Raw genomic sequence first — 15,880 nt, 5'->3', positions numbered from 1 at the left:
GGAGGAGTCCAAGGACCTGCATGTCCTTGGTGGAGTGGGAGGGGGAGTTGAAGTGTTGAGCCACGGGGTTCCTCAACGTTTCCAGAAAAAACTTTCATGTACTTACCCCCACACTCTGGGTTCCTCAACTTTTCCAGCCTTGACCTCCCTCCACCTATCGCATTTCCAACGCCCCTCCCCAAGTCCCTCCTCCCTACCTTTTATCTTAGCCTGCTGGACACACTTTCCTCATTCCTGAAGAAGGGCTTATGCCCGAAACGTCGATTCTCCTGCTCCTTGGATGCTGCCTGACCTGCTGCGCTTTTCCAGCAACACATTTTCAGCTCTGATGTCCTGAAGAACTCTGACAACGTGTTGGGACTGACATGACTGGCTTCTAACATGCACAACCTTTTTTTTGGTGCCAAGCAGTCAACAGCTAGTGGAGAATTTTCTCTAATTCATAATATCTTGATGCAGCACTTGGTCCAGAAATCATTACCCATACAGCTAAGATACCTTCCCTACAACCAACGCGTTTAGCTATTTTTTGGTATCACATTGAGTGTATCAAATTGGTGAAAGATGGCTTTTGCTGTCCTGATGAAAAAAGAAGTGATTCCCATCTCTGGAATTCATTTCCTTTATCTATGTGTGGCACAAAGCTATATTAAGTGGAGCCTAAATTGAGCACTGATGACATGTTCTTGGTAAAAAAGTGACAATTGATAGTTCTGTGACGTTTTCCACCACTTTGCTTGTGGGGTGGGTGAGGGGTGGTGGTGAATTTGCCAGATTGTAGTTTGTGAACATGTTAGGGCAAATTTCCAATTTATTGGAGAGATGTCAGTGCTTATAGTCATTTTGGAGTCGCTTGGTTCGAGGCATGCTGGTTGTGGACCAGAAATCATTACCCATGCAGCTAAGATACCTTCCCCACATCCAATGCGTTCAGCTATCTTTTGGTATCACGTTGAGTGTTTCAAATTGGTATAAGATTGCTTTTCCTGCATTCAGCACATTTTCCAAGCTGTGATTGAGATGGAAGATTACTGATGCTGTGAGGGTAGTAGAGTATAATCAGCAGAAGGCTTCCTTGTCAATGTTTGATTTGAGGTCATGCAACCTCATGGGATGTGGACCTGATGTTCATAACTCCCAGGCCCACTCCCTTCAAATTTTATCACCACCAATAGTAGTTGGCTTGATATGTTCATGAGAGAGGACAGCCATGGACAGTGAGGGAGGAGTCCAGAGTACTGCCCGATAGATAGGATTCTATGAGTAGGACTATTGCTTAACTATTTTAGAGGAATTCTCTGGATGCTAACTAGAATTACTTTGTAGGGATCATCAGACTAGATACATCTTTAGGTTAATACTGCATTGTCCATCTGGTTTTACTTTAATTGTTGCTTCCTGTAGTGGTTTAATAAAACTGAGTAACTTGTCAGGCCACGTGAAGCATTAAATAAGAGCCAATATCACATGGTTTGGCACATTTTCTTCTTTGAAGGATACAAGACTTTTTTTATGATGACACTATAGCAGTTTTGCAGTTACTTCTATTGATATTAGTTTTCTTTAAATTCCAAAAGCATTTAATTAACTTAACTTAATTCCTCAGCTGCTGTCTCCACATTATCAATCCAATAACATTCACTATGCTACTATTGCTAGATTGGATTTACCAACTTGGTCACAATGGAGTTGAAGCTCTATTTAATCAGTGGTTTGTGTAGGAAACCTACTTGAAAAGGTAAGTTCAGCAAGAGGTACATCACAATCCATGCAGTCATCGATCAAGCAGATACAGATGCTCTCAGCTTTCACTTCAAGCCCAGAGACCAGTAAGGCTGCACCTGTTCCACGGTCATTGCTGCTCGACGTGGTTCCATTTGTTGACACTGGATCAGCATTTTTAAATAACCAGGTGGCAGCCTGATTCAGTTGACCTGCACAGTTAGAAATAAAACAGAAATGAAGTTAGTAGGTGCAAAAGACATCAGCTGCTTTATTACTTGAGAATTTATCTATTTGTTCAAACAAAATATGCCAAAAATAATGTTTAATGCAACTTCCACAGAGAAAACTGGATCGTGACCAAGAACATAAACCCTAGCTGATTTGGCCCTAATGTCACGTTGATGAAGTCAGTATAGCATAGTCTAGACTGGGAAGTGAACATAGAATCTCATGGTCTATAATGCCAAACTCAGCCATTAGTATTTCCTTGACAAAGTGCATATTTTCTATTGTATATTAATTATACCAATTTTCCCAATTCTCATCACATTCCCAGCTTAATGATCCAGAAGCAAAATGTATCCCATCACAAACGTATACACCAGTTGTTGAAACATTTAGTCTGAATTGCACAAGTGTTAAAAATTAGACTTCAGCAATGAAGCAGTTTTTAAAAATGTTATATGAAGGAGCAAACTTGCTACTTTCCCTCTTTGCTTATGTCCCACCTACACACCATGAGGCATGTGGAAAAATCATAAGACCATAAAGCATGAGAGCAGAAGTAAGCCTTTCAACCTGTCGGGTTTGCTCTGTCACTCAATGAGGTCACGGCTGAGCTCATAATCCCTAACATTCCCCCTAAGAACCCTTGATTTCCTGATTATTTGGAAATCTGTTTATCTCAACCTTGAATATACTTAACGGCCCAGATTCCACAACCCTCTACAGTAAAGAATTCCACAGATTCATTTTACAGATTCTGAGAAAAAAAATCCTCCCCATCTGTGTCATAAATGGGTAATCCCTATTCTGAAATTATGCCTCCTGCCCTAGAGTCTCCCTGAAGGGAAAAACAGCCTCTCTGCATCTACCCTCCTAAACTCTTAAGAATCTTAAAGGCCCTTAATTCTTCTAAACTCCAATTAGTACAAGCCCAACCTACTCAAATTCTCATCATTAAATCAAACTAGTGAATCTTCTCTAGACTGTTTCCAATGCCAGTACATCTTTCCCAAGATAAGGTTATCAAAACTATTCACAGTATTCTAGGTGTGGTCTAACTGAGGGGCGCTATTCTCTCCCTAGTTACCCTTTTGTCCTTAATATATTTGTAAAAACCCTCTGGATTCTCCTTAACTCTATTTGCTAAAGCTATCTCATGTCCCTTTTCTGCTCTCCTGATTTCCCTCTTAAGTATACTCCTACTTCCTTTATACTCTTCTAACGATTCACTTGATCTATCCTGTCTATACCTGACATATGCTTCCTTCTTTTTCTTAACCAAAACCTCAATTTCTTTAGTCATCCAGCATTCACTACACCTACCAGCCTTTCCTTTCACCCTGACAGGAACATACAGTTTCTGCACTCTTGTTATCTCACTTCTGAAGGCTTCCTATTTTTCAGCCACCCCTTTACCTGCGAACATCTGCCCCTAATTAGCTTTTGAAAGTTCTTGCCTATTACCGTCAAAATTAGCCTTCCTCCAATTTAGAACATCAACTTTTAGATCTGGTCCATCACTTTCCATTACTATTTTAAAACTAATAAAATTATGGTCGCTGGCCCTAAAGTGCTCCCCCACTGACACCTCAGTCACCTGTCCTGTCTTATTTCCCAAGAGTAGGTCAAGTTTTGCACCTTCTCTAGTAGGTACATCCACATACTGAATCAGAACATTTTCTTGAACACACTTAAATTCCTCTCCACCTAAACCCTTAACACCATGGCAGTCCCAGTTTATGTTTGGAAAGTTAAAATCCCCTACCATAACCACCCTATTATTCTTACAGATAACTGAGATTTCCTTACAAATTTGTTCCTCGATTTCCCGCTGACTATTTGGGGGTCCATATTACAATTCCAAATAAGGTGACCATCCCTTTCTTATTTCTCAGTTCAATCCAAATAACTTCCCTGGATGTATTTCCGGAAATATCCTCCCTCAGTACAGCTGTAATGCTATTCCTTACTAAAAATGCCTCTCCCCCCTCCACTTCTAGCCCCCCCTTTCTATCTTTCCTATAGCATTTGTATCCTGGAATATTAAGCTGCCAGTCCTGTCCATCCCTGAGCCATGTTTCTGTAATTGCTATGATATCCCAGTCCCATGTTCCGAATCATGCCCTTAGTTCACCTGCATTCCCTGTTAGGCCTCTTGCATTGAAATAAATGCAGATAATCAGTCCTCCATTGTTCTCTGCTTTGTCCCTGTCTTACTCCTCTACAAAACACTGCTCCAAGCTAACTTAATACTTATGGTTTAAATTTTTAAGTTTAATCAAGAGACATGTCTTAATAAAATATATAATCAAGAAAGAACCCACTCTACTCACTACTGCAGACTTATTGTAAGGCCACACTTAAAAATACTCACTTATCTGTTTCTGTGCTGTGACCTCTCCCAAACAGGTTCCTCCAAGATCAAAGATCAACAAGGTAACCTTTGTGTGGAGCCACAGGAGATGGGGGAGATATTAAACAAGTATTTTGCATCAGTGTTTACTGTGGAAAAGGACATGGAAGATATAGAATGTAGGGAAATAGATGGCGACATCTTGAAAAATGTCCATATTACAGAGAAGGAAGTGCTAATGTGGTGCCACTATTTAGGAAAGGTAGTTAAGGTCAAGCCAGGGAACGAGAGACTGGTGAGCCTGACGTTGGTGGTAGACAAGTTGTTGGAGGGAATCCTGAGTGACAGGATGTACATGTATTTGGAAAGGCAAGGACTAATTAGGGATAGTCAACATGGCTTTGTGCATGGGAAATCATTTCTCACAAACTTGATTGAGATTTTTGAAGTAGTAACAAAGAGGCTTGATGAGGGCAGAGCGGTGGATTTCATCTATATGTACATCAGTAAAGACATTCAACAAGGTTCCACATGGGAGGCTGGTTAGCAAGGTTAGACCTCACGGAATACAGCAAGAACTAGCTATTTGGATACAGAACTGGCTCAAAGGTAGAAGACAGAGGGTGGTGGTGGAGGGTTGTTTTTCAGACTGGAGGCCTGTGACCAATGGAGTGCCACAAGGATTGGTGTTGGGTTCACTACTTTTCATCATTTATATAAATGATTTGGATGTGAGCATAAGAGGCATAGTTAGTAAGTTTGCAGATGACATCAAAATTGGAGTGTAGTGGACAGCGAAGAGGGTTACCTCAGATTACAAAGGGATCTTGATCAGATGGGCCAATAGGTTGAGAAGTGGCAGATGGAATTTAATTTAGATAAATGCAAGGTGCTGCATTTTGGGAAAGCAAATCCTAGCAGGACTTATACACTTAATAGTAAGGTCCTGGGGGTGTTGCTGAACAAAGAGACCTCCTGAGTGCTTGTTCATAGCTCCTTGGAAGTAGAGTCACAGGGAGATAGGATAGCGAAGAAAACATTTGGTATGCTTTCCTTTACTGGTCAGAGTATTGAGGACAGGAGTTGGGAGTCATGTAGTGGCTGTACATGGCATTGGTTCGGCCATTTTTGGAATATTGCGTGCAATATTGCGTTGTGAAAGTTGAAAGGGTTCAGAAAAGATTTACAAGGATGTTGCCATGGTTGGAGGATTTGAGCTATAGGGAGAGGCTGAATAGGCTGGGACTGTTTTCCCTGGAGTGTCGGAGGCTGAGGGGTGACCTTGTCGACATTTAAAATCATGAGGGGCATGGATAGGATAAATAGACAAAGTCCTTTCCCTGGGATGGTGGAGTCCACAACTTGAGGGCATAGGTTTACAGTGAGCAGGGAAAGATATAAAAGGGATCTATAGGGCAACTTTTTCACGCAGAAACTGGTATGTGTATGGAATGAGCTGCCAGAGGAAGTGAAGGAGGCTAGAACAATCGCAGCATTTAAAAACCATCTGGATGAGTATACAAATAGGAAGGGTTTGGAGGGATATGGGCTGGGTGCTGGCAAGTGGGACTAGATTGGGTTGGGATATCTGAGCGGCATGGACGAGTTGGACCAAAGGGTATGTTTCCTTGCTGAACATCTCTACGATTCTATGGTGACTTGTATACTTTTAGCAAGACTTTTCTATTTTTATATTCCATTTGCATTGAAATAGAAGCCAACATTCCATTTGCCTTCCCTATTACCTGCTGACCTTTTTTTTTCCATGTACAGGGCATTCCAACTCCTTCTGCACTGCAGCTTTCTGCAGTCTTACTCCATTTATATAACATTCAGTTCCTCTATTCTTCCAGCCATAATGCATCACCTCATATTTTTCCACATTATATTCCAATTGCCAAATGTTTATCCACTCAACCTATATGTCTCTCTCTGCAGGTTCTGTGTCATCCTAATGATTTGCTTTCCCACTTATTATTGTGTCATCTGCAAACTTGACTACAGTGCATACACTTTCTTCAGCTAAGTCATTAATGTATATACTACATGGATATATAATATTTACTAATATTTTGAGTAATTGTGGCTTCAGTACTGCTCTGTGTGCCACTCCGCTAGTTACAGGTTGATCTCCTGCAAATGCTCTTCTATCCTAACTTTCTGCTTCTTTTAGTTCGCCAAGCCTGTATGCATACTACAACACCATAGGCTCTTAGTATATTAAGCAGCTTTATGTGTGATACCACACTCCTTCTGGATATATTACATCTACTGGTTTCCCCTTTATCTATACTATTTGTTACTACTTCAAAGAATTCTAATAAATTCCTCAGGCATGATATTCCCTTCTGAAGCCAAGCTGACTCTGCTTGTTTACATTATGTATTTCTCTATGCTCTATTACATATTTAACAATAGATTTTTAAATTTTCCCAATAACATGTTAAGCTAACTGGTCTATAGTTAACTGTTTCTAGTCTCATTCCCTTTTTGAATATGAAGAATGCATCCCAGGCTTTGCCAAAGTTGCTTCAAGGCAACTGCCATTTGGCTCTCCCAGAAAGGTATCGGCTTGGCACAATTCCTCTCTGAAACAGGTACTATCATCACTCAACTATAAGCCAAACCTACCTATTGACATAAATTGGGAAATGCTATAGAAGGAAACAGGTAGGTACAAACGAATTGAAACACCCATCAGCCATGATTAAATGGCGGAGTGGACTCAATGGGCCGCATGGCCTTGCTTCCACTCCTATGTCTTATGGTCTTATGAGGATAAATGAGTATGTTGCTCAATTCATCTTTTGAAATGGGAGAGTATATTTATACATACTCTCCATGAATAAACAGTAAGGAAAAGATTCCACGACTATAGGTTGCAGATAGGTTATGAAAGGAATGGATAGAAAAGCATATTTCACTTCTACATTCCATTTTTAACTATTCAGCCCTTAGGCAGAGCTGTTTTGATGCTTCAACACACTATTCAAACAGGCTAATCAATACAGGCTCTGTACTGGCCAAGTAAAATAGCGGGGTCAGCTGAACAATATTTTTAGTTAGATTTTTCAGTGACTTGTTGCCTCTTTGAAATGTTTCAGAGAGGCTGCAAAATAGTCTGTCTTAGTTTCACATTTCTGGAATTCTTAACCTGAAAGGCAGAAACCCCTGATAAATGTTGTTTAATAAACTATTCACTAGTACAGACAGCAAAAAAAATCAACAAGCTAGATTTTTACTTTCTGCTTCTGAACAAATTTCTTTTCAAAACAAGTACTACTAGCATAGCCATGAATGGATGATTGATGTTGAGAAACTAGCTTAAATCCTATAAGATGAAATAGAAAATCTCTCCAATGTATTCTTTACCTTTGCACAGCAGCAGTGCTCTGCGACAATCTTCCAGACTGAAACCAAGGTCCTGGAGTCGATCCAGCTGCAATTCTGCAAAAAAAAAGCAACAAAACCAATGTATAATTAGTCAACAATCCCTGCATTCCACATTAGAGTCAGAGACAATTTAAGCACTGTAATTAAACATCTATATAATTCAAAGACCACACAGAAAAACCTCCAGCAAAGTTCCAATACTGCCTTCCTGTTAACAAAACTATGCATTGGGAATAAAATGCAATGCTCCTGCAGTCGGTTATGTCTGTGTATTCTCATTCAATTCTAATTACTGTTCATCTGTCCTGAGATAACACATCTTGATTGGTCTTTAACAAAGTTAATTATATTAAAACAGTTTGAAATCTCCATTCAAAATGTTTATCGGACTTTTAAGTTTGACTGCTTATTTGACTAAATTTGTACATTACGAAGTGAACAAAACAAAATCCTCTTGATTGGCACTCATTCAAGTGCTAAGACACTCTGGTATTCCTTATGTACAGGAGTTTATTTCAGCAGTTTGTATGAGCAAGGCATTCTTTCGTGAAATCATGAGATATTCATGAAACCTTATGAAATAGAATGTAATTATTTGATAGGATGAGTGAGCTATCTTTCACCATGGGTTAGATCGGGCTCAAAATGATACAATGAAAAGTTAGCCCCTCAGTTGCCCTGAATTAGATGGCTATGGCATTTTAAGTCCAGTTTCTAATGCGGTAAATTCACAATACAAAACTACCCATGTATCTCAGTATTAAATGGCAATTTCATTCCTTATGAATTAAAAATCCCTGATAGGGAAAATCGATATAATCATGAAGGAAAAGTTCAAATGCATTATTGTGAAATGTTTTCGAAATTGCCATGAAATATTTAATGTGAACATTAAGAATACTAAAACAAAGAGTTAATTTCTCAGTATCAAAGTTTTTATCAATATTTGTTCATTGTTTAAGTCAAATTTAGCCACTGCTTTAATGCCCATGACTCGATATGGTTCTGTATTCTTTCTTCTGAATTTGCTCTAGGATTTATTAGAACCTGACTTATACTTTTGGCTTTCAGTTTTGGATCTCCCCACAAGCAGAAACATTTTATCTGCTTTAACAGTGTCGAACGCTTTCAATACTCTTAAGACATTTCAATCAGGTCATGTCTCACCCTCCCCTTCTTTCAAAGAAATAAGGTCTAGTCTAACCAACTGCAAGTAAATCTCTGTTCTATGTTGTTCCTGTAAATCTTATTGCCCTTCTCCAATGCTTTCACATTTCTTTCAGAAAAAAAGCAAGAACAGTGTACAGTACTTCAAGTACAGTCTAAGGTTTTAAAAAAAAGAAGTCTCTCTGCTTTTCAGCGTTTTCCCTATAGAAATAGAAATGCGTTAACCTGCATTTCTGCTTTTAGTGATTTGTGCATCTTTAGCCCTAAAAACCTTTGCTCTTCAATTCCATCAACACACTCACTATCCAAGCAGTATGTGGTCACCTTATTCTATTCACCAAAATGTCCCACCTCAAACTACGTCAAAATTCATTTGCCAATTACATGTTCATTTTGCAAGTTTATTAACATTTCCTGTAGTCGTCACACACTTCATTTTAGATTCCTGAACACAAATCATCAATACAATTTTTGAATAACAATGGCCCCAGGAGCAATTCTAGTAGAACATCAGATTTGGCAATCTGAACAATTACCCTTAACGATTGCTCTCTGTTTTGTAGCCAGCTTGTTATCCATTCTGGAACTTGTCCACTAACTGTGATCACATGTTCTGACCTCAATCATAAATCCTTTGTTATGCATCTTACAAAAGGCCTTTGAAGATGCAAGTATACACTACATTACTCTTGTCTACTCTTTCTTTTATGTTTTCAAAGCTTTCAACAAGATTAATCAAGCAAGGCTTTCCTTTTAGACTTTTGTTCTGATTACGTTACATATTTCATTTCTAGACATTTCCATTACTTCTTTGACCAAAATTCTATGATTTTTGCTACTGCTGTCAACAGAACACAAATTTTTTTTTATGGCTCTGTTTGATTTTTGGGGTCATTTCTTTCATTCTTACTGACAGCTTTATTGTGTTATGTAGTCATATAGTAACATCATTTCCTGTTTGTGTTGATGTAAGACTCAAACAGAAGTGGAATTAGAAAAAAACTTCATCAATATCATCGATAATTATCAAGCTTCCATTACATTTAAACTCATAACATGCAGTGTAAATTTCCTAAATTGGTACAGAAGAGACAGAGGTCAGCATTAAAAGTTGTTTTGCCCAAATAACTGACACTTCTACACACAAAAACGCTATCACTCAAAATGCATCTTCCAGATTGGTGGTGAAATCAGTTACAGTGACATCCGTTGCATTTTTTGCCTTTGTTCATGAGCTTTTGGCATTGTTGGCTAGGATGGCATTTATTGCCCATCCCTAATTGTTAAGAAACAATGGCATTACTGTGGATGTGGCGTCATATGTAGGCCAGATAGGGTGACAATGTCAAATTTCCTTTCCTGAAGGATATTAATGAAACAGATGGATTTTTATAACAATTAACAATGGTTCCATGGTCATCATCAGGTCAGCTTTTTAATTCCAGATTTTGACTGAATTCAAATTTCAGTCTGCTGTCATCAGAACATTAGCCCAGGCCTCTGGATTACTAGCCCAGTGACAATATCAGTAGGCCACCACCATTAATACTTGGATAGTTTTTTCTTGTTATTCATGAGAAGATCTGTTTCATGAACTTTATTACAATATTTCCTACCAAAGTTCTAACTTGATATTTGTCATTTTGTTTTCCACTTTGTCTTCTGTAGTTCCACTCTCATACCTTCAAAATATTATGATTATGTTACGATTTCCACTGCCTAGTTGTTCCACAGCACTTGCTTCTCCTATCTAAGCTGATGTGAAGGAGGTGGTATCGGGTGGACAAAGTTAAAAATCACACAACACCAGGTTATAGTCAACAGTTTTATAGGAAGCACCAGCTTTCAGAGCACTGCTCCTTCATCAGGTAGCTGATGAAGGAGCAGCACTCCAAAAGCTTGTCCTTCCAAATAAACCTGCTGGACTATAACCTGGTGTGGTTTGATTTTTAACTATCTATTCTGGCTAGTTTATCATCACTACAGCCAATAGTAATTTATCTCTTTTTGAACTTCTTACAAAAATCTAGAACACACTGTCAAAAATGTTTTCCTCATAGATTTGCCTACATATATCCTGCTCTATTTTCCTTCCTCTACTTGTTAACCTGTAAATTGTTCTTAGAAGTCTGAGGATTTAATTTAATCTAGTCTTAACCCATGAAGATTCTGTTTCTATCTTAATGTTAATTATTTAATGAGGGGAGATTTCATAGAGACTTATAAAATTCTAACCAGACTAGACAGAGTAGATACATGGAGGATGTTCCCGATAGTGGATATGTCCAGAATCGGGGTCACAGTCTGAGGATTTGGGATAGACTATTTAGGACAGAGATGAGGATACATTTCTTCACCTAACGAGAAGTGAGCCTGTGAAATTCATTACCAAAGGAAGTGGTTGATGCCAAAACATTAAACGTATTCAAGAGGCAGCTAGATATAGCACACTTGGGGCAAATGGGATCAAAGGCTAGGGGGAGAAAGCAGGATTAGGCTGTTGAGTTGGACGATCAGCCCTGATGGTGATGAATAATGGAGCAAGCTTAAAGCTGAATGGTCTACTCCAGCTCCCATCTTCTGTGTATCCATTTTTTCTATTGCAAATGCAATCTCTAATTAGGACAGCCACTTCAAAAACAAAAATTGCTGAAAACCTTGGCATGTTTGGCAGCATCCGTGGAGAGAAATCAGAGTTAATATTTCAGGTACAGTGACCTTTCCACAGAACTCAGTTCTGAGTAAGTGTTGCTGGACCTGAAACATTAATGCTGATTTCTCTCCACAGATGCTGCCCGACTTGCTGAGCTTTTCCAGAGCAATGTCTGTCGTTGATTCTGATTTGCAGCATCTGCAGTTTTTTCGTGTTTTTATACCACTTCTTTTTCCCCTATCTTTTCTAAATGCATTATAGCTGCAATTATTAACAATACCACTCCTGTAAACCAGGTAGCCCATATGGCTAGTGAATTTCTTTTGGACAAATATCACTGTTTACAAACACTAGGAATTAACAGCATAGTCAATTTGCATACAGCAGTGTCTCATTAGCAGCAACGAGATTAGTGAATAGTTAATCTATTTTTTGTGAAATAAGACAAGAGGTCAATGATGATCAGGACAGCAAAATATTTGCATCCACTTGAGAGGGCAGCAAGAACCTTGTTTTAATGTATTATCTGAAAGAAAATATCTTTTACAATACATCAATTCAATAAAGTTCCAGTCTGGTTTATGTGCTCAAATCCTGTTTTGATTACGAGACACACTTTTTCTTTTAAAAAGAGAGAGCCTACTGTATAGAACCTGCATATTTCAGCAGGTGTCCTCAGGTTAGTCATAGAAATGTACAGCATGGTCCAACCCGTCCATGCCGACCAGATATCCTAACCCAATCTAGTCCCACCTGCCAGCACCCGGCCCATATCCCTCCAAACCCTCCCTATTCATATACCCATCCAAACGCCTCTTAAATGTTGCAATTGTAGCAGCCTCCATAACTTCCTGTGGCAGCTCATTCCATACACGTACCATCCTCTGTGTGAAACAGTTGTCCCTTAGGTCTGTTTTACATCTTTGCCCCCTCACCCTAAACCTACTCCCTCTAGTTCTGGATTCCACAACTCCAGGGAAAAGACTTTGCCTATTTACCCTATCCATGCCCCTCATGATTTTGTAAACCTCTATAACGTCACCCCTCAGCCTCCGACCCTCCAGGGAAAACAGCCCCAGCCTATTCAGCCTCTCCCTGTAGCTCAAATCCTCCAACTCTGGCAACATCCTTGTAAATTTTTTCTGAACTCTTTTCAAGTTTCGCAACATCTTTCTGATAGGAAGGAGACCAGAATTGCACCCAATATTCCAACAGTGGCCGAACCAATGTCCTGTACAGCCACAACATGACCTCCCAACTCCTGTACTCAATACTGTAACCAAAAAAGGAAAGCATACCAAACGCCTTCTTCACTATCCTATCTACCTGTGACTCCACTTTCAAAGAGCTGTGAACCTGCACTCCAAGGTCTCTTTGTTCAGTAACACTCCCTAGGACCTTACCATTAAGTGTATAAGTCCTGCTAAGATTTGCTTTCCCGAAATGCAACACCTCGCATTTATCTGAATTAAACTCCATCTGCCACTTCTCAGCCCATTGGCCCATCTGGTCCAGATCCTGTTGTAATCTGAGGTAACCCCCTTCGCTGTCCACTACACTTCCAATTTTGGTGTCATCTGCAAACTTACTAACTGTACCTCTTATGCTCGCATCCAAATCATTTATGTAAATGACAAAAAGAAGAGGGTCCAGCACCGGCCCTTGTGACACTCCACTGGTCACAGGCCTCCAATCTGAAAAACAACCCTCTACCACCACTCTCTGTCTTCTACCTTTGAGCCAGTTCTGTATCCAAATGGCTAGTTCTCAATGTAGTACATGAGATCTAACCTTGCTAATCAGTGTCCCATGGGGAACTTTGTCAAACGCCTTACTGAAGTCCATATAGATCACATCTACCGCTCTGCCCTCATCAATCCTCTTTGTTACTTCTTCAAAAATCTCAATCAAGTTTGTGAGACATGATTTCCCACGCACAAAACCACGTTGTCCATCCCGAATCAGTCCTTGCCTTTCCAAATACATGTACATCCTGCCCTCATAATTCCCTCCAACAACTTGCCCACCACCGACGTCAGGCTCACTGGTCTATAGTTCCCTGGCTTGTCCTTACCACCCTTCTTAAACAGTGGCACCACGTTAGCCAACCTCCAGTCTTCCAGCACCTCACCTCTAACTATTGATGATACAAATATCTCAGCAGGAGGCCCAGCAATCACTTTGCTAGCTTCCCACAGAGTTCTCGGGTACACCTGATCAGGTCCTACGGATTTATCCATTTTTATGTGTTTCAAGACATCCAGCACTTCCTCCTCTGTAATCTGGACATTTTGCAAGATGTCACCATCTATTTCCCTACAGTCTATATCTTATATGTCCTTTTCCACAGTAAATACTGATGCAAGATACTCATTTAGTATCTCCATTTTCTGCGGCTCTACACAAAGGCCGCCTTGCTGACCTCTGAGGGGCCCTATTCTATCCCTAGTTACCCTTTTGTTCCTAATGTATTTGTAAAACCTCTTTGGATTCTCCTTAATTCTATTTGCCAAAGCTATCTCATGTCCCCTTTTTGCCCTCCTGATTTCCCTCTTTAGTTTACTCCTATTTCCTTTGTACTCTAAGGATTCACTCCATCTATCCTGTCTATACCTGACATATGCTTCCTTTTTTTTCTTAACCTAACCCTCAATTTCTTTAGTCATCCAACATTCCCTATAGCTACCAGCCTTGCCTTTCACCCTAATGGGAATATACTTTCTCTGGATTCTCGTTATCTCATTTCTGAAGGCTTCCCATCAATGATTGTCCTTTTGCTCTTTTGTTAGTGACTTACCCAGTACAGGATCCATCTGGTATTTGCTTGTCTCTTTTTTCCCAGATCCTGCCAGTGGGTTGCCTGCCAAAGGAACCGAGCTGTTGCTGGCATTCACAGAATCAGAATCAGGTACAGTGGATAATGCTGTAGTTTGTTTAGGGAAAGACTTCACTATTGCCAGGAAGAGCTGAACATCATTGTATGACAGTCTGATATCAAGGGTTGAGAATTGAATCTACAACACAAAAGGAAATGAAATAACTTTTAAGATTCGAACAGAGGTGAGGAAGTCCCCTATACTGTATTATTCAATGATTTCATTCTGTTTGGAAACAGATTTCTCTCCACTCATATTAATGAAGACAACAGTCCTGGAATCACGTGGTTTGCCTCTTTTATTGTGCTGTTTACAAAATTTTGATCAGAGGGGAAGACCAACTGGCTTATCATGACTGTGTGCTCTTCAAAAGTAGTTATTACTGATTCAATTTCCCTGGTCTTTTCCAATATTCTTTTAAATTATTATTTTTAACATCCCTTTTCAATGTTATTGATGTTATAATGACTTTCAGACAAAAAAAGTGTGTACTCCCTTCCATCTACATTGATTGTGCACCTCCCCCACCCACGCCCAATTTTGTTATTCTAATAACAATCCTAAATTTATGTCTCACTTGTACTGGTTTTCCAATGAAGAGAACAAGTTCTTTATTTTAGCTGGGATATGGGGAGCTTTCGCAAGGTTGCTCAACTCTAACTGTCCTCAAAAAAGGTGAAAGATTTGCTACCAATGTCTGTTTCAACTTGGCAAGCTTTGGAATATTGTCAGGGTGGGACTTCATTGCCTTTCACTCTCCTCTTCATGCTCTCCAGCAAAGTGAGAAGAATAGTATTAGTATGCAGCCTGATATCAGTTTCCTAATAGCAAGGGAAAGACTCACTTTGTAAGAGAACTGTTCAACATTTTTCCCCTTCTCTTTTTTTGTGCAAAAATCTGCCATCCATTTACTAAATGGCCAATGGCATTAACTCAGCTTGCCAGGATTCAGTGGTTAAATGGCAAGAAAGGTTGCAACTGCCCTTCTCCAAGTTTACTAGCTACGTCCTTAGTGGGACTGACTGTTTATCTGCTTCCTCAGCTTAATAACAATCTTAACATGTAGACAGATATTTCATTGATGTAATGAAGGAGAGTTATCAGAACCAAAAAGACTGAAATAGTTCTAAAAGCTAGAAAGAGAACATTATGTGTTTCACGCTGAATGCTAATTAGAAAAACGATGGTACCTGTTTTACAATGAAACTCAAAGTTTAATGTCTATGAGTGCTTCATTAGAGGAAATAAATATGGAAGGTAGTTTCACAAAAGAAATTAAAAGCCCAATGTGTACATCACATGAATCAGGCAGATTTTGAAAAAAAATAGGCTTCACTTCTCCTTTTTCTCCTTTCCTCATACTGGAGACCTTAGTTGCATGACCTCTGGCTGCCCTCCAGTACTTCACACTCAAGTGGCCATTCTTCGTGTGTGAGCCGAAACAATGCACAGCGCTGCACAAAACATTACCTCACCCTGGTAAATCCA

At 39.6% G+C, this 15,880-nt stretch overlaps 1 protein-coding gene across 6 annotated transcripts in view; it reads right to left on the bottom strand.

The window, feature by feature from the left end:
• The window catches only part of vps13d (vacuolar protein sorting 13 homolog D), a 297,670-nt gene that overhangs the window by 162,061 nt on the left and 119,729 nt on the right, over positions 1-15,880 (bottom strand). For all 6 annotated transcript variants that reach the window (XM_043675645.1, XM_043675640.1, XM_043675641.1 and 3 more), the window contains exons 33-35: positions 14,314-14,530; positions 7,676-7,750; positions 1,731-1,934 (exon numbers count right to left, since the gene is read on the bottom strand). In XM_043675645.1, coding sequence (XP_043531580.1) covers positions 1,731-1,934; positions 7,676-7,750; positions 14,314-14,530 — 496 coding nt within the window. The remainder of the gene's footprint in view (positions 1-1,730; positions 1,935-7,675; positions 7,751-14,313; positions 14,531-15,880) is intronic.

This window comes from Chiloscyllium plagiosum, chromosome 34 (genome assembly GCF_004010195.1).
Source record: "Chiloscyllium plagiosum isolate BGI_BamShark_2017 chromosome 34, ASM401019v2, whole genome shotgun sequence".
NCBI classification, from domain to species: domain Eukaryota; kingdom Metazoa; phylum Chordata; class Chondrichthyes; order Orectolobiformes; family Hemiscylliidae; genus Chiloscyllium; species Chiloscyllium plagiosum.
Note: the sequence above shows the minus strand (reverse complement) of the source record. Positions and strands in the feature narration are given on the sequence as shown.